General features: G+C 45.6%; 1 protein-coding gene across 1 annotated transcript in view; it reads right to left on the bottom strand.

Moving 5' to 3' along the window:
- LOC144508689 (myosin-7-like) overlaps nt 1-22825 on the bottom strand; it is a 137033-nt gene that overhangs the window by 75051 nt on the left and 39157 nt on the right. The window contains exons 12-19 of the mRNA XM_078236973.1: nt 21776-21914; nt 19283-19401; nt 18855-19004; nt 17892-18062; nt 16413-16592; nt 16122-16254; nt 12485-12564; nt 1646-1733 (exon numbers count right to left, since the gene is read on the bottom strand). Of these exons, the coding sequence (XP_078093099.1) occupies nt 1646-1733; nt 12485-12564; nt 16122-16254; nt 16413-16592; nt 17892-18062; nt 18855-19004; nt 19283-19401; nt 21776-21914 (1060 nt within the window). The remainder of the gene's footprint in view (nt 1-1645; nt 1734-12484; nt 12565-16121; nt 16255-16412; nt 16593-17891; nt 18063-18854; nt 19005-19282; nt 19402-21775; nt 21915-22825) is intronic.

Genomic DNA, 22825 nt, shown 5'->3' with positions numbered 1-22825 from the left:
CCCCTCCACACCCCTACCCCACCCCCACCCCCCCACCCCCCCATCTCACCCCCTCCACACCCCTACCCCACCCCCACCTCCCCACCCACCCCCCCACTCCCTCTTTGCCCCGCCCAATTTGTCCATGCCACCTAGTTTTTACCACTAAGCTTGTCCCAATTGCCCACATTTGGCCCATATCCCTCTATACCCATCGTACCCATGTAACTGTCTAAATGCTTTTTAAATGACAAAATTGTACCCGCCTCTACTACTACCTCTGGCAGCTTGTTCCAGACACTCACCACCCTCTGTGTGAAAAAATTGCCCCTCTGGACACTTCTGTATCTCTCCCCTCTCACCTTAAACCTATACCCTCTAGTTTTAGACTCCCCTACCTTTGGGAAAAGATACTGACTATCTCACTGATCTGTGCCCCTCATTATTTTATAGACCTCTATAAGGTCGCCCCTCATCCTCCTATGCTCCAGAGAAAAAAGTCCCAGTCTATCCAACCTCTCCTTATAATTCAAACCATCAAGTCCCAGTAGCATCCTAGTAAATCTTTTCTGCATTCTTTCTAGTTTAATAATATCCTTTCTATAATAGGGTGACCAGAACTGTACACAGTATTCCAAGTGTGGCCTTACCAATGTCTTGTACAACTTCAACAAGACGTCCCAACTCCTGTATTCAATGTTCTGACCGATGAAACCAAGCATGCTGAATGCCTTCTTCACCACTCTGTCCACCTGTGACTCTCCACTTTCAAGGAGCTATGAACATGTACCCCTAGATCTCTTTGTTCTGTAACTCTCCTCAATGCCCTACCGTTAACTGAGTAAGTCCTGCCCTGGTTCAATCTACCAAAATGCATCACCTCCCATTTATCTAAATTAAACTCCATCTGCCATTCGTCAGCCCACTGGCCCAGTTGATCAAGATCCTGAAGGATTGTGTTTGTAAAACACCTTCATCAGCTCAGGATGTAGCACGGTACATCGCATCCAAACAAACACTAGAAAATGCAGCAGCCAAAATGTGCACAGAAAGCTCCCAGAAACAGCAATGATTGGATAATCTGTAATGATGTTGGCTGAGGTATAAATATTGGTCCCCACACCGAGGAGAACTTGTCTGATCGAGTTCAGTCGGAGGCATTGAGTTAATCTCTCATTAAAAGCGAGAACTTTTCAACGTCTTTGCTTGATAGCAGACAGGGAGTGAGAAAGTTCACTGTGGGGGGGAAAATAATCAGTGCCCGGGCAAGCAACCTCTCACAGCTCACTCCATCATGTATCAAAATGGGAGCAAAACCCAACTCCAGAGCTGCCTGGGTCACAATGGAATAAAGGTAAAGCCGCCATCATCCCTGGTGACCAAACACTGGGGTTCTCTTCGAGGGAGAGAGCTGACCGCTGGTGACTAAACCTGAGGATCTCCACACCTCCTGCATGGGGCAAGGTTGAGAAGAAGGGACCTTCATGAATAACCTCAGTTGGTCTGGGAATTGAACCCATGGCATCACTCTGCATCACTAACCAGCCGTCCAACCAACTGAGCTAACCGACCCCCACAATGGAATGTGAATCTGCGTGACACATTGACTGAGCTGCAATTTCCAGCTGAACATTGGGAACAGGCCAGAGTGGATGGAGTCAAATACCTGGAGTCTTGGTTTCATTGGGAATGATACAACGCACAAAGTGAGGCTGAGTGGATCGCAAGTTGGTCATCAGCTTGTTGAGGTTTTCCTGTGGTTATGAAAGATAGAAACTTGTTACTCCAGACAGCTTCTTAAAGAAGTCACGCTCCACAATGTTGGTGAGAGAATGAGCTGAGCAATTTTATTACTAACTCTCTGTCCATTGCACATTAATTAAAATTACCTCTCTTCCCAAACTTCCTCCTTGCCAAACCCCACCCCGACCCCTCTCAATCATACTGAGGCTGCAAAGTCACCAGCTCACTGTGCGAGTGCAAGTATCTGCTTAGTAGGCTATCCTCTCTGGTTAATGAGGTATCTTCTCTGGTTAATGGGAAATCCTCTCTGGTTAATGTGGGATCCTCTCTGGTTAATGTGGGATCCTCTCTGGTTAATGTGGGATCTTCTCTGGTTAATGGGGGATCCTCTCTGGTTAATGTGGGATCCTCTCTGGTTAATGTGGGATCCTCTCTGGTTAATGTGGGATCCTCTCTGGTTAATGTGGGATCCTCTCTGGTTAATGTGGGATCTTCTCTGGTTAATGGGGGATCCTCTCTGGTTAATGTGGGATCCTCTCTGGTTAATGTGGGATCTTCTCTGGTTAATGGGGGATCCTCTCTGGTTAATGTGGGATCCTCTCTGGTTAATGTGGGATCTTCTCTGGTTAATGTGGGATCCTCTCTGGTTAATGTGGGATCCTCTCTGGTTAATGTGGGATCTTCTCTGGTTAATGTGGGATCTTCTCTGGTTAATGGGGGATCCTCTCTGGTTAATGGGGGATCTTCTCTGGTTAATGGGGGATCTTCTCTGGTTATTCCCAGAATTGTTACGGCAGCAAAGAAGACCATTTGGCCCATCGTCTCTGCACCGGCTCTTTGAATGAGTTAGTGCCATTCGCTGCATTTCCCCCATACCCCTGCACATTGTTTCTATTCAAATAATCATCGATTGAACCTGCCTCCACCACACTCCCAGGCAGCGCAATCCAGACCCCAACCACTCGCTGGGTGAAAAAGATTTTTCTCACATCACATTTGCTTCTTTCGAAAATCATTTTAAATCTGTGCCTTCTCATTCTCAATCCTTTTACCAGCAGGAACAGTTTCTCCCTGTCTACCCTGTCCAGCCCTGTCATGATTTTGAACATCTCTATCAAATCTCCTCTTCTCCTCTCCAAGGAGAACAGTCCCAACCTCTCCAATCTTGATTTGATTTGATTTGATTTATTATTGTCGCATGTATTAACATACAGTGAAAAGTATTGTTTCTTGCGCGCTATACAGACAAAGCATACTGTTCATAGAGAAGGAAATGAGAGAGTGCAGAATGTAGTGTTACAGTTATCTATCTTCACAACTGAAGCTTCTCATCCCTGGAACCATCCTTGTAAACCTCTTCTGCACCGTCTCCAATGGGTTCACATCCTTCCTGTAGTGTGGCGCCCAGAACTGTACACAGTATTCCAGCTGGGGTCTAACTTGTGTCTTGTAAAAGTTCAGCATAACCTCCTTGCTCCTGTACTCTGTGCCCCTATTAATAAAGCTCAGGATACTATTTGCTTTATTTACTGTCGTCATTGTCTACAGGAACATTGCCAGAGACTGGAGGAAATGTTGTCCCCTTGTTCAAGAAGGGGAGTAGGGACAACCCTGGTAATTATAGACCGGTGAGCCTTACTTCTGTTGTGGGCAAAGTTTTGGAAAGGATTATAAGAGATAGGATTTATAATCATCTAGAAAGGAATAATTTGATTAGGGATAGTCAGCACGGTTTTGTGAAGGGTAGGTCGTGCCTCACAAACCTTATTGAGTTCTTTGAGAAGGTGACCAAAGAGATTGATGAGGGTAAAGCAGTTGATGTGGTGTATATGGATTTCAGCAAAGCGTTTGATAAGGTTCCCCGCGGTAGGCTATTACAGAAGATACGGATGCATGGGATCGAGGGTGATTTAGTGGTTTGGATCAGGAATTGGCTAGCTGTAAGAAGACAGAGGGTGGTGGTTGATGGGAAATGTTCATCCTGGAGTTCAGTTATAAATGGTGTACCACAAGGATCTGTTTTGGAGCCACTGCTGCTTGTCATTTTTATAAATGACCTGGATGAGGGCGTAGAAGGATGGGTTAGTAAATTTGCGGATGACACTAAAGTCGGTGGAGTTGTGGACAGTGCGGAAGGTTGTTGCAGGTTACAGAGGGACATAGATAAGCTGCAGATCTGGGCTGAGAGGTGGCAAATGGAGTTTAATGCGGAAAAGTGTGAGGTGATTCACTTTGGAAGGAGTAACAGGATTACAGAGTACTGGGCTAATGGTAAGATACTTGGTAGTGTGGATAAATAGAGAGATCTCGGTGTCCATGTGCATAGATCCCTGAAAGTTGGCACCCAGGTTGATAGGGTTGTTAAGAAGGCGTACGGAGTGTTAGCTTTTATTGGTAGAGGGATTGAGTTTCGGAGCCATGAGGTCATGCTGCAACTGTACAAAACTCTGGTGCGGCCACACTTGGAGTATTGCGTACAGTTCTGGTCGTCGCATTATAGGAAGGATGTGGATGCATTGGAAAGGGTGCAGAGGAGATTTACCAGGATGTTGCCTGGTATGGTTGGAAGGTCTTATGAGGAAAGGCTGAGGGACTTGAGGTTGTTTTCGTTAGAGAGAAGAAGGTTAAGAGGTGACTTAATAGAGGCATACAAGATGATCAGAGGATTAGATAGGGTGGATAGTGAGAGCCTTTTTCCTCGGATGGTGTTGGCTAGCACGAGGGGACATAGCTTTAAATTGAGGGGTGAGAGATATAGGACAGATGTTAGAGGTAGGTTCTTTACTCAGAGAGTAGTAAGGGCGTGGAATGCCCTGCCTGCAGCAGTAGTGGACTCGCCAACGTTAAGGGCATTTAAACGGTCATTGGATAAACATATGGATGATATTGGAATAGTGTAGGTTAGATGGGCTTTAGATTGGTTTCACAGGTCGTTGCAACATCGAGGGCCGAAGGGCCTGTACTGCGCTGTAATGTTCTATGTTCTACTGCTCTCTCCACCTGTCCTGTCACCTTCAATGGTCAATGCACCTATACCCCCAGCTCCCTCTGCTCCTGCACCCCCTTAAGAATTTTATCCCTTAATTTACATTGTCTCTCCATGTTTTTCCTATCAAAATGCATCACTTCTCCACGTTGAGCTTCATCTGCCACCTATCTGCTCACTCCACCAACTTGTCTATGTTCCTTTGAAATTCTACACTATCCTCTTCACAGTTTACAAACTTCCAAGTTTTGTATCATCCACAAACTGTAATTATCCCCTGCGCACCAAGATCTGGATCATTAATATATATTAGGAAAAGCCAGGGTCCCAATACCGACCCCCGGGGAACTCCACCACAAACCTGCCTCTAGCCTGAAAAATATCCATTAACCTTACTCTTTGTTTCCTATTATTCGGCCAATTATATCCATGTTGCTGCTATCTCTTTCATTCCATGAGCTGTAACGTTCCTCACAGTGGCACTGTACCGAATGCCTTCTGAAAGTCCGTGTACACCATATCAACAGCATTACCCTCATTAACCCTCTCTATTACCCCCTCAAAAAACTCCAGCAGGTTAGTTAAACATGATTTCCCCTTTAGAAATCCATGCTGGCCCTTCCTAATCAACCCACATTTTTCCATGTCCTATCCTGCTGATGTTAAGCTGACTGGTCTGTAATTGCTGGGGCTGTCCTTCCAACCTGTTTTAAACAAGGGCGTTTAATTTGCAATTCTCCAGTTCTCTGGCAGCTCCCCCAAGACTAACACGGAATTCTGTCTGGTTAACAGGGATTCTTTGGAATTTAACAAGTGACATTGTAACTTTTCCCTGGTGAATGTGTAGGATTGTTTAGAGAGATTAATGACAAGGGAATCTGACACGTTTGGGATGAGGTTTTCATTGAGACACAATAATACTATTCTCATCAGGATTCTCCACTGCCACTCTCAATCTGTACTTACCACATTCTACTCTTCAGCAGATAGTGAGCAGAAAGATAGCACAGACTTAAAGTGATGTTCATTTAGAAATTAGCTAAACATCACTGCAAGTCTTAACTACCTTGATCTCATTGGACGTTCAGAAAGCAATCGCAAGGTTAGTTCGGATGAAGGTGGCTTTTCGGCCTTTTTGTATCATCCAGAATCCCAATATTCCCACTGAGACTAGCTGCCTGTGAGAGGCCTCCACAATGGGTAAGAATGGGATAATGTACTAAAACATACAACCGTCCTCCACCTGGGGGTATCCTTGAGTAAGGTCTCTGTTTAAAGTTGTGCATTACTTGCTGACTGGACTATGATTTATCTGGGGAGTGTTATCTTATTGATTTTTAACACAAATTCACCAACATTGTAGAGGTGATTGGTCATCTAGACAGAGGATTCATTATTGAAGAATAACAGGTTTCCAGGACAGCTCATTAACTATTAACTACTACATTAACTACTGCGACAGACATGTAGACAAAACTATTGACATTTTCTGTAACATTGCAATCAGCAATCGGGGAGGCAATGGCCGAGTGATATTATTGCTAGAATATTAGTCCAGAAACTCCGCTAATGTTCTGGGACTTGGGTTCAAATCCTGCTACAGAGGATGATGGAATTTGAATTTGATTTTTAAAAATGTAGAATTAATAATCTACCAGTGACCATAAACCAATTATTGGAAAAACCCATCTGATTCACCAATAGGACAGAGGTGAATCTTTTGACAAATTAGTAGATAAGGTATCAGACCACTACGACCCTAAACCGTCTGTTATGTTGTAACGCTACAGATTTAACACAGCAACGAAACTCCCTGGGGAAGCAGTCACTGAATTCTTGATGAGGCTGTGGAAATTGGCGGAATAGCTGTGAGTACCGGCCAGCACTTCCAGAAATGTTAAATTGTTTAGTATGTGGAATATTGTGACCCAAAGGAAGCTACTGACTGAACCAACTCTGGACCTCAAGAAAGCCATAAAACATGGAGCCCAACGAGAAGGAATGCAATTCTAGATTTACAGGGTGATCAGCGAGCTTGTCACTTTGGTTGATCGGCGAGCTGAGCTGGTAAACTTGAGAGGCGGAAAACGGGTTCGCGCCCAGTTTCCCATCTCTCCCGATCTTACCGGCGCTGAATTGTCAGCGTAATCAGTCTTGCGCCCTTCCCGGGCAAGCGTGAGGCTAATTATAAGACCATAAGGCGTAGAAACAGAATTAGACCACTCGGCCCATCGAGTCCGCTCCACCATTCAATCACGGCTGATATTTTTCTCATCCCCATTTTCCTGCCTTTCCCCCATAATCCTTGATCCTCTTATTAATCAAGAACCTATCGATCTCTATCTTAAAGACACTCAATGACCTGGCCTCCACAGGCTTCTGCGGCAAAGAATTCCACACATTCACCACTCTCTGGCTGAAGAAATTCCTCCTCATCTGTTTTAAAGGATCATCCCTTTAGCCTGAGGCTGTGCCCTCTGGTTCTAGTTTTTCCTGCTTGTGGAAAAATATCTTCTCCACGTCCACTCTATCCAGGCCTTGCAATATCCTTTAAGTTTCAATGAGATCCCCCCTCATCCTTCTAAACTCCAACGAGTACAGACCCAGAGCCCTCAACCGTTCCTCGTACGACAAGTCCTTCATTCCAGGGATCATTCTTGTGAACCTCCTCTGGACCCTTTCCAAGGCCAGCACATCCTTCCTTAGATACAGGGTCCAAAACTGCTCACAATACTCCAAATGGGGTCTGACCAGAGTCTTATACAGCCTCAGAAGTACATCCCTGCTCTTGTATTCTAGCCCTCTCGACATGAATGCTAAGATTGCATTTACCTTCCTAACTGCCGACTGAACCTGCATGTTAACCTTAAGAGAATCTTGAACAAGGACTCCCAAGTCCCTTTGTGTTTCTGATTTCCTAAGCATTTCCCCATTTAGAAAATAGTCTATGTCTTCATTCCTCCTTCCAAACTGCATAACCTCACACTTTTCCACATTGTATTCCATCTGCCACTTCTTTGCTCACTCTCCTAACCTGTCCAAGTCCTTCTGCAGCCCCCCTGCTTCCTCAATACTACCTGTCCCTCTACACATCTTTGTATCATCTGCAAATTTAGCAACAGTGCCTTCATTCCTTCTTCCAAATCGTTAATGTATATTAGAACATAGAACATAGAAAGCCACAGCACAAACAGGCCCTTCGGCCCACAAGTTGCGCCGATCACATCGCCACCTCTAGGCCTATCTATAGCCCTCAATCCCATTAAATCCCATGTACTCATCCAGAAGTCTCTTAAAAGACCCCAACGAGTTTGCCACCACCACCGACGCCAGCCGATTCCACTCACCCACCACCCTCTGAGTGAAAAACTTACCCCTGACATCTCCTCTGTACCTACCCCCCAGCACCTTAAACCTGTGTCCTCTCGTAGCAACCATTTCAGCCCTTGGAAATAGCCTCTGAGAGTCTACCCTATCCAGACCTCTCAACATCTTGTAAACCTCTATCAGGTCACCTCTCATCCTTCGTCTCTCCAGGGAGAAGAGACCAAGCTCCCTCAACCTATCCTCATAAGGCATGCCCCCCAATCCAGGCAACATCCTTGTAAATCTCCTCTGCACCCTTTCAATGGCTTCAACATCTTTCCTGTAATGAGGTGACCAGAACTGCGCGCAGTACTCCAAGTGGGGTCTAACCAGGGTCCTATAAAGCTGCAGCATTATCTCCCGACTCCTAAACTCAATCCCTCGATTAATGAAGGCCAGTACGCCGTACGCCTTCTTGACCGCATCCTCCACCTGCGAGGCCGATTTAAGAGTCCTATGGACCCGGACCCCAAGGTCCTTCTGATCCTCTACACTGCTAAGAATGGTACCCTTCATATTATACTGCTGCTTCATCCCATTGGATCTGCCAAAATGGATCACCACACACTTATCCGGGTTGAAGTCCATCTGCCACTTCTCCGCCCAGTCTTGCATTCTATCTATGTCTCGCTGCAACTTCTGACATCCCTCCAAACTATCCACAACACCACCTACCTTGGTGTCGTCAGCAAACTTACCAACCCATCCCTCCACTTCCTCATCCAGGTCATTTATGAAAATGACAAACAGCAAGGGTCCCAGAACAGATCCCTGGGGCACTCCACTGGTCACTGACCTCCATGCAGAGAAAGACCCCTCCACAGCCACTCTCTGCCTTCTGCAGGCAAGCCAGTTCTGGATCCACAAGGCAACAGCCCCTTGGATCCCATGCCCTCTCACTTTCTCAAGAAGTCTTGCATGGGGGACCTTATCGGGACCACAACTTGTGAAAAGTTGTGGTCCCAGCACCGACCCCTGAGGCACACCGCTAGTCACCGGCTGCCATCCTGAAAAAGACCCCTTTATCCCCACTCTCTGCCTTCTGCCAGCCAATCCTCTATCCATGCCAGGATCTTATCCTTAACACCATGGGCTCCTTACTTATTTAACAGTCTCCTATGTGGCACCTTGTCAAAGGCCTTCTAGAAATCTAAAAAAATCACGTCCACTGGTTCTCCTTTATCTAACTTCCTTGTTACCTCCTCAAAGAACTCTAACAGATTTGTCAGACATGACCTCCCCTTGACAAAGCCGTGCTGACTCAGTCCTATTTTATCATGCACTTCCAAGTACTCTGCGATCTCATCTTTAATAATGGACTCTAAAATCTTGCCAATGACCCATGTCAGGCTAACCTGCCTATAATTTCCCGTCTGCTGCCTCCCTCCCTTCTTAAACAGCAGTGTTACATTAGCTATTTTCCAGTCCTCTGGGACCCTCCCTGCCTTCAGTGATTCCTGAAGGATCACCACCAATGATATTCATAAACTGATTTTAATATGTTAAGTGAGCCCAAAACTGTCTGGGCTCACCTGCCTCACTGTGGAGGTCCTCATTGGCGAGGATAACGTACGGTCCACCACCAACGGGCACCAGATGTGATGGCTTTGCCGTGGGGATCGGAGGCAATTGAGGCCCCCCCAGGTGGTCGGGGGCAGGGGGACAGTGTCCTTTGGGAGTCAGAGGGGCCCTCGTGGTGATGTCTGGAGGTTGGGGGAGTGACAATCTCCCAATGCATTATTGTACATAGTGCAGTGGGAGATTAGGCACATGCGCAATAGCCCTCTATGGCAGTCAAACTCCATCCACTCCCCCTACTGGTGAGAATTCCACTTTGTTTTATTTATTTTTCTAAGTGTAATAAAATTTGTCTTTTTCTCTTGCCAAAAAAATGGGCACAATTTGTTCGGCATTTAGAATTATTTTGGTGAGATTGCCCCCCCATCCCCCACACCCCACCCACCACCTACCTTAGTCTCAGGAAGTGGAGCTGGGAAAGTGGATGAAGCATTGGGGACTATTCCGGAGATAGTGACCATAATATAGTTAGATTTAGCATCATTACAGAATTAGACAAAGATAGAAAGTGGATTTCCTCCGGGTGCTCCGGTTTCCTCCCACAGTCCAAAGATGTGCGGGTTAGGTTGATTGACCATGCTAAAAATTGCCCATTGGTGTCCTGAGATGCGTAGTTTAGAGGGATTAGTGGGTAAATGTGTAGGGATATGGGGGGTAGGGCCTGGGTGGGATTGTGGTCGGTGCAGACTCGATGGGCCAAATGGCCTCTTTCTGCACTGTAGGGTTTCTATGATTCTATGAGAACAGGAGTAAAAGTCCTAAATCGGGAGAAGGCAAATTTTACAAATCTGAGAGAGGAGCCGGCCAGAGTAGACTGGATGCAGCTATTCGAAAGAAAACCTGCGTCAAAGCAGTGGGAGGCTTTGAAAGGCGAGGTTCTATGGGCACTATGTCAAAGTCCCCACAAAGAGAAAGGATGGTACTGCCAAATCTACAGCCCCTGGTTATCCAGAAGCGCACAGGCCAAGATAAAGGAAGCTTATGACAGTCACAGAAAACTTCATAGTGCAGAAAGCCTAGAGGAGCATCGAAAGCACAGGGTTGAAGTAAAAATGAAAATTAGGAAAGCAAATAGAGGATATGAAAAAATATTAGCAGTTAAAGTCAAAGAAAATCCTCAGGTGTTTTACCAATACATTAAGAGCAAGAGAGTAACAAAGGGAAAGGTTGGGCTTATCAAAGATGTACATGGTAACTTGTGGGTTGATTCAGAAGGTAAAAAGTTTATTTATTAGTCACAAGTATTCATTTACTGTGAAAATAAATGTAAATCGACTTGTGACTAATAAATAAACTTTTTACTGATTCTTCTGAATCAACCCACAAGATGTGGGCAGGGTTCTTGATGAGTACTTTTGTCTTTATCTTTTCATTTTTCGCTGTATCCCAGTACGTGTGACAAATCAAATCAAAAGCCTTTATCTTCACTAAGGAGAGGGATGATTCAAACATTCTAGTTAGAGAGGAGTGTGAAATATTAGATACACGAACCATAGTGAGAGAGAATTGGAAATAGTGGAGGGACTGGCATACTTAGAACATAGAACATAGAACATAGAACATTACAGTGCAGAACAGGCCCTTCGGCCCACGATGTTGCACCGACCAGTTAAAAAAAAACTGTGACCCTCCAACCTAAACCAATTTCTTTTCGTCCATGAACCTATCTACGGATCTCTTAAACGCCCCCAAACTAGGCGCATTTACTACTGATGCTGGCAGGGCATTCCAATCCCTCACCACCCTCTGGGTAAAGAACCTACCCCTGACATCGGTTCTATAACTACCCCCCCTCAATTTAAAGCCATGCCCCCTCGTGCTGGATTTCTCCATCAGAGGAAAAAGGCTATCACTATCCACCCTATCTAAACCTCTAATCATCTTATATGTTTCAATAAGATCCCCTCTTAGCCGCCGCCTTTCCAGCGAAAACAATCCCAAATCCCTCAGCCTCTCCTCATAGGATCTCCCCTCCATACCAGGCAACATCCTGGTAAACCTCCTCTGCACCCTCTCCAAAGCCTCCACATCCTTCCTGTAATGATGGTGGATAAGCCACCAGGGTCAGATAGATTGTGTCCCAGACTTTAGAATGAAGCCAGGGAAGAAATAGCGGATGCTCTGAGGATTATTTTCCAATCCTCACTATGATTTTGTTAGGGGAAGATCATGTCTAACTTCATAGAATCTTTGAGGAAGTAATAAGGAGGATTGATGAGGATGGTGTAGTAGATGTTGTCTATGTGGGTTTCAGTAAGGCATTTGACAAGGTCCCACACAGCAGACTGGTGTCATGGGATACAGGGGAAGGTGGCCGGTTGGATCCAAAATTGTCAGCAGATGGTTATATCCTCCCTGTGATGTGATGACCAGAATTGTACACATAATTCTGGCCATGGCCTAACCAGCGTTTTATACTGCCCCATAATTACACCCTTGTTTTTGTATTCAATACTTCACCCAATAAAGGGAGACATTCTTTTTACTTTCTTAACCAGCTGTCATTTAGGATGCTGAATTTTATAACCAGTTTGTATTTTTAATATCGAGCTATTAATGTTTCACAATTTCAATCAGATATTTTGTCTTTAATTATTTGCATGGATAATTTAATTCAAACCGTCCTATTGTTGGTTCAGTCACTTATCACCAGTTTCAGATGTTCCCAATGAAGCAATCGCCAACAAAAGCTACAAGATTGTTCATATCGTGCAGACTGTATCAACGCAGTCTGAGAATCAGACATCCCCCATGGTGTGTGTCGGGGCAGGGTTTGAATGGACTGAGATATGTTCAAGAGGTCAGTTAGAGGCTGGATGGGTGGGAACTTACTTTATGTAACTGAGAGACAGTCTGGAAAGAAGCTGCCTTCTTCCGCTTTTCCTTTGTGCCGCTCTTGCTCTGCTCCTGGGCTGCAATGAAAGGAGAAAATCAAAAAATAAATTATTCATTTGTTGAGAATCTGTGGATTCAACTGCTTAAAGTCCAGAGTTCATCACAGCAAACCCCAGGATCAGTTTGGATGATATGAACAGGAGATAGTTACTGGTTTGAAAGGCAGAAATGTCAGTTTTACCAGTGTGAGGACAGCTGATATAAAAGATAATTTCCATCTCACTCTCAGAAGGGTCACAGACGCGAAACATTAACTCTGTTTCTCTCTCCACAGACGCTGCCAGATCTACAGGCTGGAATTTTACCGCCCTACCCGCCACGGGGATCGTAGCAGGCGAGGGACGGACCATGGAAAAGTCTCGGGCAGGATTTTACGGTTTCAGGACAAGCACGACCATAAAATCCTGAGTTTTTCCAGCATTTTCTGTTTTTATTTCAGATTCCCAGCATTCGCACTGTTTCAGTTTGATTTTACTGAAGTATGTGGCATGTCTGGAAGTTTAATTAAAATGAAATAAATGCTTCTGAGGTAAAAACTCGACAAATATCGAATCCCTCCCTCCCTGTGGTGAACAAGGAGATTCAGGGATTGGAGCCCAAGCTGAGGAAGTGACTTACTCTAACTCTGCTGACAGTGAGGGTCTGAGTCATGATTAGATCAGGGATTGGGGCTGGGGTCAGAGTCAAGATTCAGGAACCAGATTTATGATCAGAATTAGGATCAGAGGTTGGAGTTTTGTGTCAGGTTTAGGATTTGGAGTCACAGTGGTACAGTGGTTAGCACTGCTGCCTCACAGCGCCAGGGACCCAGGTTCAATTCCTGGCTCGGGTCACTGTCTGTGCAGAATCTGCACGTTCTCCCCGTGTCTGCGTGGGTTTCCTCCGGGTGCTCCGGTTTCCTCCCACAGTCTGAAAGACGTGCTGGTTAGGGTGCACTGGCCACGCTAAACTCTCCCTCAGTGTTACCCGAACAGGTGTCGGAGTGTGGCGACTAGGGGATTTTCACAGTAACTTCATTGCAGTATTAATGTCAGCCTACTTGTGACACTAATAAATAAACTTTAAAGACTAGGGCCATGATTGGGTCAACGTTGATGAAAAAGGACAAAGGTCACTGATACACTCAACTAAAGAACATAAGAACATAAGAAATAGGAGCAGGAGTAGGCCATCTAGCCCCTCGAGCCTGCCCCGCCATTCAATAAGATCATGGCTGATCTGACGTGGATCAGTACCACTTACCCGCCTGATCCCCATAACCCTTAATTCCCTTACCGATCAGGAATCCATCCATCCGCGCTTTAAACATATTCAGCGAGGTAGCCTCCACCACCTCAGTGGGCAGGGAATTCCAGAGATTCACCACCCTCTGGGAGAAGAAGTTCCTCCTCAACTCTGTCTTAAACCGACCCCCCTTTATTTTGAGGCTGTGTCCTCTAGTTTTAACTTCCTTACTAAGTGGAAAGAATCTCTCCGCCTCCACCCTATCCAGCCCCCGCATTATCTTATAAGTCTCCATAAGATCCCCCCTCATCCTTCTAAACTCCAACGAGTACAAACACAATCTCCTCAGCCTCTCCTCATAATCCAAACCCCTCATCTCCGGTATCAACCTGGTGAACCTTCTCTGCACTCCCTCCAATGCCAATATATCCTTCCTCATATAAGGGGACCAATACTGCACACAGTATTCCAGCTGCGGCCTCACCAATGCCCTGTACAGGTGCATCAAGACATCCCTGCTTTTATATTCTATCCCCCTCGCAATATAGGCCAACATCCCATTTGCCTTCTTGATCACCTGTTGTACCTGCAGACTGGGCTTTTGCGTCTCATGCACAAGGACCCCCAGGTCCCTTTGCACGGTAGCATGTTTTAATTTGTTTCCATTGAGATAGTAATCCCATTTGTTATTATTTCCTCCAAAGTGTATAACCTCGCATTTCTCAACGTTATACTCCATTTGCCATATCCTCGCCCACTCACTCAGCCTGTCCAAATCTCTCTGCAGATCTTCTCCGTCCTCCACACGATTCACTTTTCCACTTATCTTTGTGTCGTCTGCAAACTTCGTTACCCTACACTCCGTCCCCTCCTCCAGATCATCTATATAAATGGTAAATAGTTGCGGCCCGAGTACCGATCCCTGCGGCACGCCACTAGTTACCTTCCTCCAACCGGAAAAACACCCATTTATTCCGACTCTTTGCTTCCTGTCGGATAGCCAGTCCCCAATCCACTTTAACACACTACCCCCAACTCCGTGTGCCCTAATCTTCTTCAGCAGCCTTTTATGGGGCACCTTATCAAACGCCTTTTGGAAATCCAAAAACACCGCATCCACCGGTTCTCCTCCATCAACCGCCCGAGTCACATCTTCATAAAAATCAATATGTTCGTCAAGCACGACTTTCCCCTCATGAATCCATGCTGCGTCTGATTGATCGAACCATTTCTATCCAGATGCCCTGCTATCTCCTCTTTAATAATGGATTCCAGCATTTTCCCTACTACAGACGTTAAGCTGACCGGCCTATAGTTACCCGCCTTTTGTCTCCTTCCTTTTTTAAACAGCGGCGTAACATTAGCCGTTTTCCAATCAACCGGCACTACCCCAGAATGCAACGAGTTTTGATAAATAATCACTAACGCATCCACTATTACCTCTGACATTTCTTTCAATACCCTGGGATGCATTCCATCCGGACCCGGGGACTTGTCCACCTTCAGTCCCATTAGTCTACCCAGCACTGCCTCTCTGGTAACATTAATTGTATTAAGTATTTCTCCTGCTGCCAACCCTCTATCGTTAATATTTGGCAAACTATTTGTGTCCTCCACCGTGAAGACCGACACAAAAAACTTATTTAAAGACTCAGCCATATCCTCATTTCCCACTATTAACTCCCCCCTCTCGTCCTCCAAGGGTCCAACATTCACTCTCGCCACTCTATTCCTTTTTATATATTTATAAAAACTTTTACTATCATTTTTTATATTAATTGCTAGCCTAGCTTCATAGTCTATCCTTCCTTTCTTTATCGCTTTCTTAGTCTCTCTTTGTTGTTTCTTAAATTTTTCCCAATCACTTGTTTCTCCACTATTTTTGGCCACTCTGTACGCAGCTGTTTTTATTTTAATACTCTCCTTTATTTCCTTCGTTATCCACGGCTGGTTCTCCCTTTTCTTACAATCCTTGTTTTTTGCTGGAATATATTTTTGCTGAGAACTGAAAAGGATCTCCTTAAAAATCCTCCACTGTTCCTCAGCTATCCTACCTGCCAGCCTGCTCTCCCAGTCTACCTTAGCCAATTCATCCCTCATCCTATCATATTTCCCTCTGTTCAAACAGAGGACACTGGTTTGGGACCAAACTTTCTCCTCTTCCATCTGAATCAGAAATTTGACCATATTGTGGTCACTAGACCCAAGAGGGTCCTTCACAATAAGATCCCTAATTCTACCTACCTCGTTACACAATACCAGATCCAAAATAGCTCGTTCCCTCGTCGGTTCCGTAACATGCTGTTCAAGGAAACTAAAGGACAGATATGAACAAGTTGAAGAAAGTTACCTGCGTCAGCACCGACATATGATTCATACAAAGCAGCCAACAGCTTGTTCGAAGATTTCTGGAAGATTCCCACCACAGTCTCATTCAGGGGGTCCTTGTTTTTATCCAGCCACCCAGTAATATTGTAAGGAACCTATGGAAAAATCCAGCTGTTAAAATTCTGTTTCTCTTGTGGAGATTGAAAGATACTTCAATGGAACCATTTCCATCCATCCTTGCAGTTCGAGTGTTACACACTCAGTCATCTCACTCACACATGATTGCAGTTGTACAATGATTGCTGACACTTACCACTCCAGCATAATGAACCAACTCAAAGTGAGCTTCATATTTGCGTTTTTTGTCTGGCCGTGGTTTTTGCAGGTTGGGCGATTTCCCCAGGTGATTGTCATACAACTTGGCTTTGAATGACATATCGGTGGCTTTCGGGAACATGCATTCCTCCTCGAGGATTGAGAGGATACCCAAAGGCTGGATCAAAGACAGAATAAATAATCAGAGCTGGAATCATCTCTTCCCTTTCACCAATTCCCTTCCCCTGGGACTTTTCCCTTCTCTCAGAGATAAGGTTTCAGGCAGTAGGTGATTTCCAGGCTGGACTATCTCAGTGAGTGTCACCCTGTCAATGTCCCCATGCGGTTTCCAGTAGCAATCAGTGGGCCGATGGGAGCAGAGATTCGCCCACTGTGCTTAGATTGGGGATTGAACTGGACACTTGCTAAACTAGCTCAATCCGAGAAGTGGGGGGAACTTGAGTCCACGCTCTCCATCCATGGGAATGGGGCGGGGCTGAAGATCCGGTGAAACCTGAAAATCGTGAATCTCGCCGGTGAGATTGCCGTCTCCGGGTTTTGCCACTCCCCAGTGGCGCAATCACAGGGTTGAGCCTGACTTCAACATATTTAAAAATATTTTAATAAAATTAAAGACCCTCACTGTACCTGCTGTGGGGATCCCCCCACCTCCCCCCAGGGTATAAAGGTGAGTATAGCCTCCGGAACAAAGGGACATGGTCAGACAGTGCACTGGCACTGTCCCCTAGCATAGGTTGGCACTGCCAGGTTGGCACCATGTTGGGGGGGTGTGTGGGGGGACACTGCTTTGTTGGGGGAGGGTTATCTATTGCTCTGATCAGGATGCCCAGTGTAGCCAGCATTCCCGGCATGTCTAGGACCGCCCCTCAACATGACGCCCTGAAACGCACCCTTTTTTTGATAAAAGTGTCAGAAAATCTGGAGTGAAAAGCGGCTGTTTCTCTGGAGAGAAATGTGTTGATTTTCAGTCTGACTCCTGTCAGATTCCGCTGTGGTTTTAAAGGAGAGAAACACTGAGAGGCTGAAGGAGGAAGTTCCAGAGTTCAGGGTCTTTGGCCACCAACAACAGAGCAATTAAAATTAGGCAGAATTAGAAGAGTGCAGATGTCAGAGATGGTGTGGGACTGGAGGAGATTAGCAGTAGGGATAAGGCTTGGAGGGATCTGAAAATAAGGATGAGAGCTTTAAAATTGAGGAGTTGCTCAATTAGGAGACAGTGTTGGTCAATGAACATGGGGTCTGTCAGGGAACAGGACTTGATAAGAGTTAATTAGATCAAAATACAGAGGGTGAGAGGAACTAATCTGTGAAAGGATCGATAAATTCGAGCAAATCTTTTGAGCCAAACGTTTGGGACGAAGATGAATTCTCATGTGTGCGAATGTCAACTGATATTGTCCAAAAATAAAACTATATTTTATATCGAAACGAGAGGAAGGGTTTGTGAAGTTTCTACCTTCTCAATAAGATCAATACAAGCCTGAAGATCAAGGCCAAAGTCAATGAAGACCCAATCGATCCCCTCTTTCTTGTATTCTTCCTGCTCCAACACAAACATGTGATGGTTGAAAAACTGTTGCAGTTTCTCATTTGTGAAGTTGATGCAGAGTTGCTCAAAGCTGTTGTACTGCAGGATCAGAGAGTGAGGGAGAGAGAAAGAAGAAAAGTGGAAGGGAGAGAAAGGAGCAGGGAAAGGAAAAGAGAGGGCGATCCCCAGAAGGAGAGAGAGAGGACAGAGAGAGAGAGAGAATTAATAATTATACATTACGTAACCTCAGCAAATTAGCAGGTCTAGTGACACAGTGGGTTAGTGTCCCTGCCTCTGACCCAGAAGCTCCGGGTTCGATTCCCACCCCAGGACTTGATGGTCGAGGAAGGTGTGTTCATAACGCTGCCGAACAGGTTGAATGTAAATTTGTAAATGCTTCTACTATACATCTGTGCCACATAGTACAAGCAGGAGAGATTTCTGGTCAGCCATGCTTCAGAAAGCAATGGCAAACCATCACAGTACTTTGCATAATGATGGGCTAACACAGACATCCATCATCACCCCGGTTGCCTCTTAGGGCATGGTCCCTGAAGATAGAGAGAATCTCTGCAACGGTTAGAGTGAATTTCTTGTGAAAGCAGGAGAATAGTTTGAGAATCTGCTCTCTCTGTGCTTTCCAACAGGGTGAGATTCAGAGAGTTTCTGGGCTCGAGTCCACTCTCAAGACTTTGAGAAACATTGTCATATTCTAAAGAGGTCACAGCCAAATCTCTTTTCAATCGGGAAGTTCAGTTATTCACAAAGAAACAGTATTTGCAGAATGTTAGCGCAGTGAATTGGATTTTACAACTTGTGGATCCTGTTGCTTCTGCGTTTTCTATTCAGGGGAGTTTTTAAATGGATTACTGTTGTACTGAGGAGACTCACATCAAATATTTCAAAACCTGCAATGTCCAGCACTCCGATGAAGAACTGCCTGGATAACTTAGTGTCCAAGGTCTTATTGATACGAAGAACCAACCACTTAAACATACGATCGTAGGTAGCCTTGGAAAGAGCTCCCACAGCATAGATAACCTGGAACAGAAAAACATGACACCTAAGCAATGCTGAACCTTCCCTGAAGTTGATAAGTCACCAGGATCGAATGAGATGCAACTAAGGTTGGGAAGGATGTGAGGAGGGGAATTGCGAAGGCACTGGCCATAAGTGAGTGAGTGGATGACCAGTGAGACACCAACTGTGAAGCTATTGGGAAAGTCAAAAAACAGGAAACAAACCAAATATTTAATTTACAGGATGGGAATTAACTAAATCATCTGTAGACGTTAAATCAAATGAATTTCTTTGTGTACCTGAGCCACAGTTTGACCCTTGGTCACGTATTCATTTCCAACTTTGACCCGGGGGTGAAGGAGGGCTTTCAGAAGGTCAGCGGAGCTGATTCCCATCAGGTAGGCAACCTTGTCCGCATCTGCAATGTCAAAAACTCAAATTAATTTCAGAATCAGCAATAGGCCCTGAGCCCACAAAAAGTGGAGCTGAGTCCACGAAAAGATCAGCCATGGTCTTATTGAATGGCAGAGCAGACGTGAAGGGCTAGATGGCCGACTCCTGCTCCTAGTTCTTATGTTCTTGTGTTCTTAATCTCATTTCAAACCTCAGGAAAGAACATTGTTCTGGAAAGATCCATTTCTCTGGGGTTCTGGTTACAAACCAACCTGCAGTTGGTGAGAATAACTCTCAGCGAAGTGGCTCCAATGTGGAACTTCTTTGTCTATTCCTGGGAGGGAGAGTCTGTGTGTGTGCCCAAAACTGGCCTCATGGCAATATTTACTGTTAGTACTGCTAATAGTGACTGTAATAGTTATTGTTACCAGATGGATATATACCCCAAATAATGCTGCCCATCAGAGTGTAATGCCACATTGGGGTGGCATGGTGGCGCAGTGGTTAGCACTGCTGCCTCACTGCGCGAGGGACCCGGGTTCGATTCCAGGCTTGGGTCACTGTCTGTGTGGAGGCGGCACATTCTCCCCGTGTCTGCGTGGGTTTCCTTCGGGTGCTCCGGTTTCCTGCCACAGTCCGAAAAATCTGCTGGTTAGGTGCATTGGCCATGCTAAATTCTCCCTCAGTGTACCCAAACAGGTGCCAGAGTGTGGCAACTTGGGGATTTTCACAGTAACTTCATTGCAGTGTTAATGTAAGCCTACTTGTGACACTAATAAATAAACTTTAAACTTTAATAAACTGCTCACCCAGCTTACTCTTCATTGAGATTAACAGCCATGTAGAAAAAAGATCACATTTCAAATGTACTCATTGCTGTACATTCGCTATTGTAACAATCTTAGCGAGGTCACTCTTCCATCACTAACCACCCTTTATTCTCAGTGAGTTCTGGACATCCCTCAGCAGCTACAGAGCACCGGTCAGCCCAAGTACATTGTCTGCCAACCTGAGTACAGCCAGCTGCTTTCAAACCCCCCGCTGATCCTTCCCTATTGGGTGAGACTCCATTTGCCTGATCGGGTAGCTTGTATTCCACAAGGCCCCCAGGGAGATTTATTGACCAATCAGAAAGCTGCTGTTCCAAATTGCAACAAGGGGACTTTAAATGACCAATCAGGTGTCGTCCTGATGATGCCATCACCCATTTGCACGGGCAGCCTATCCTAATAGCCCGGAAAGTAAATACCTTGTCTGTAAACCTGACCTTTAAAAATACCACGCCATCAATTTCACTCTATGGGAGGATTTTCCAGCCAAATGCGTCTCAACCAGAAATACCCAGAAGCCACGGATTTTTAAATGGTCTGCCAAGTTAGGGGGGCACGGTAGCACAGTGGTTAGCACTGCTGCTTCACAGCTCCAGGAACCTGGGTTCGATTCCCGGCTTGGGTCACTGTCTGTGTGGAGTTTGCACATTCTCCTCGTGTCTGCGTGGGTTTCCTCCGGGTGCTCCGGTTTCCTCCCACAGTCCAAAGATGTGCGGGTTAGGTTGATTGGCCATGCTAAAATTGCCCTTAGTGTCCTGGGATGCGTAGGTTAGAGGGACTAGTGGGTAAATATGTAGAGATATGGGGGTAGGGCCTGGGTGGGATTGTGGTCAGTGCAGACTCGATGGGCCGAATGGCCTCTTTCTGTGCTGTAGGGTTTCTAAGTTTCTAAGTTTCTAAGTTTTCTGTCTCACCCGGTACGATTCCCGCAGTGGGCAAGATGGGAGAATTTTGGTCTGTAACTAACCCCGTGCTGTACCTGTCCTAGGAGTGTTTCATGGGGACAGTGTAGAGGGAGCTTTATTCTATATCTAACCCTATGCTGTACCTGTCCTGGGAGTGTTTGATGGGCATGATGTGAAGATGCCGGCGTTGGACTGGGGTAAACACAGTAAGAAGTTTAACAACACCAGGTTAAAGTCCAACAGGTTTATTTGGTAGCAAAAGCCACAAGCTTTCGGAAGGAGCTTAAGGCTCCGAAAGCTTGTGGCTTTTGCTACCAAATAAACCTGTTGGACTTTAACCTGGTGTTGTTAAACTTCTTACAGTGTTTGATGGGGACAGTGTAGAGGGAGCTTTACTCTGTTACTAACCCCGTGCTGTACCTGTCCTGGGAGTGTTTGATGGGGGACAGTATAGAGGGAGCTTTACTCTGTATCTAACCCCATGCTGTACCTGTCCTGGAAGTGTTTGATGGGGACAGTGCAGAGGGAGTTTTACTCTGTTACTAACCCCGTGCTGTACCTGTCCTGGGAGTGTTTGATGGGGACAGTGTAGAGGGAGCTTTACTCTGTTACTAACCCCGTGCTGTACCTGTCCTGGGAGTGTTTGATGGAGTCAGTGACTTACTTTCGGTTCCGTCTGCCTCCGCTTGCTCCTCCCGTTGCTTCTGTTTGAACTTCATGTTTCCGAAGTGCATAATGGATCCGACCATTTTGTAACAGCCATACTTCTCATCCACAATGAAGCCCAGGATGTCCATTGCATGCTGTTCAAAGCAGAAACAACAGCAAGTGATTCAGCAGGTAGTGCACTAGAAAGCTTTAGATTGGCTAAGAGGGAGTTGAAGAGCGAGCTTAGAAGGGCTAAAAGGGGACATGAGAAGACTTTGGCGGATAGGGTTAAAGAGAATCCTAAGGCGTTCTATAGGTATGTCAAGAACAGAAGGTTGGTTAGGGCAAGTTTAGGGCCAGTTATAGATGGCAGAGGGAAGTTATGTGTGGAACCGGAGGAGATTGGTGAAGCATTGAACCAATATTTCTCTTCGGTGTTCACGCAAGGGGACATGAATATAGCTGAGGAGGACACTGGGTTGCAGGGGAGTAGAATAGACAGTATTACAGTTGATAAGGAGGATGTGCAGGATATTCTGGAGGGTCTGAAAATAGATAAATCCCCTGGTCCGGATGGGATTTATCCAAGGATTCTCTGGGAGGCAAGAGAAGTGATTGCAGAGCCTCTGGCTCTGATCTTCAGGTCGTCGTTGGCCTCTGGTATAGTACCAGAAGATTGGAGGTTAGCGAATGTTGTCCCATTGTTTAAGAAGGGGAACAGAGACTTCCCCGGGAATTATAGACCGGTGAGTCTCACTTCTGTTGTCGGCAAGATGTTGGAAAAAATTATAAGGGATAGGATTTATAGTTATTTGGAGAGTAATGAATTGATAGGTGATAGTCAGCATGGTTTTGTGGCAGGTAGGTCGTGCCTTACTAACCTTATTGAGTTTTTTGAGAAAGTGACCAAGGAGGTGGATGGGGGCAAGGCAGTGGACGTGGTATATATGGATTTTAGTAAGGCGTTTGATAAGGTTCACCATGGTAGGCTTCTGCAGAAAATGCAGATGTATGGGATTGGGGGTGATCTAGGAAATTGGATCAGGAATTGGCTAGCGGATAGGAA

This window comes from Mustelus asterias, chromosome 20 (genome assembly GCF_964213995.1).
Source record: "Mustelus asterias chromosome 20, sMusAst1.hap1.1, whole genome shotgun sequence".
NCBI lineage: Eukaryota > Metazoa > Chordata > Chondrichthyes > Carcharhiniformes > Triakidae > Mustelus > Mustelus asterias.
The sequence above is the reverse complement of the archived record's forward strand: the minus strand, read 5'-3'. Positions and strand labels throughout refer to the sequence as shown.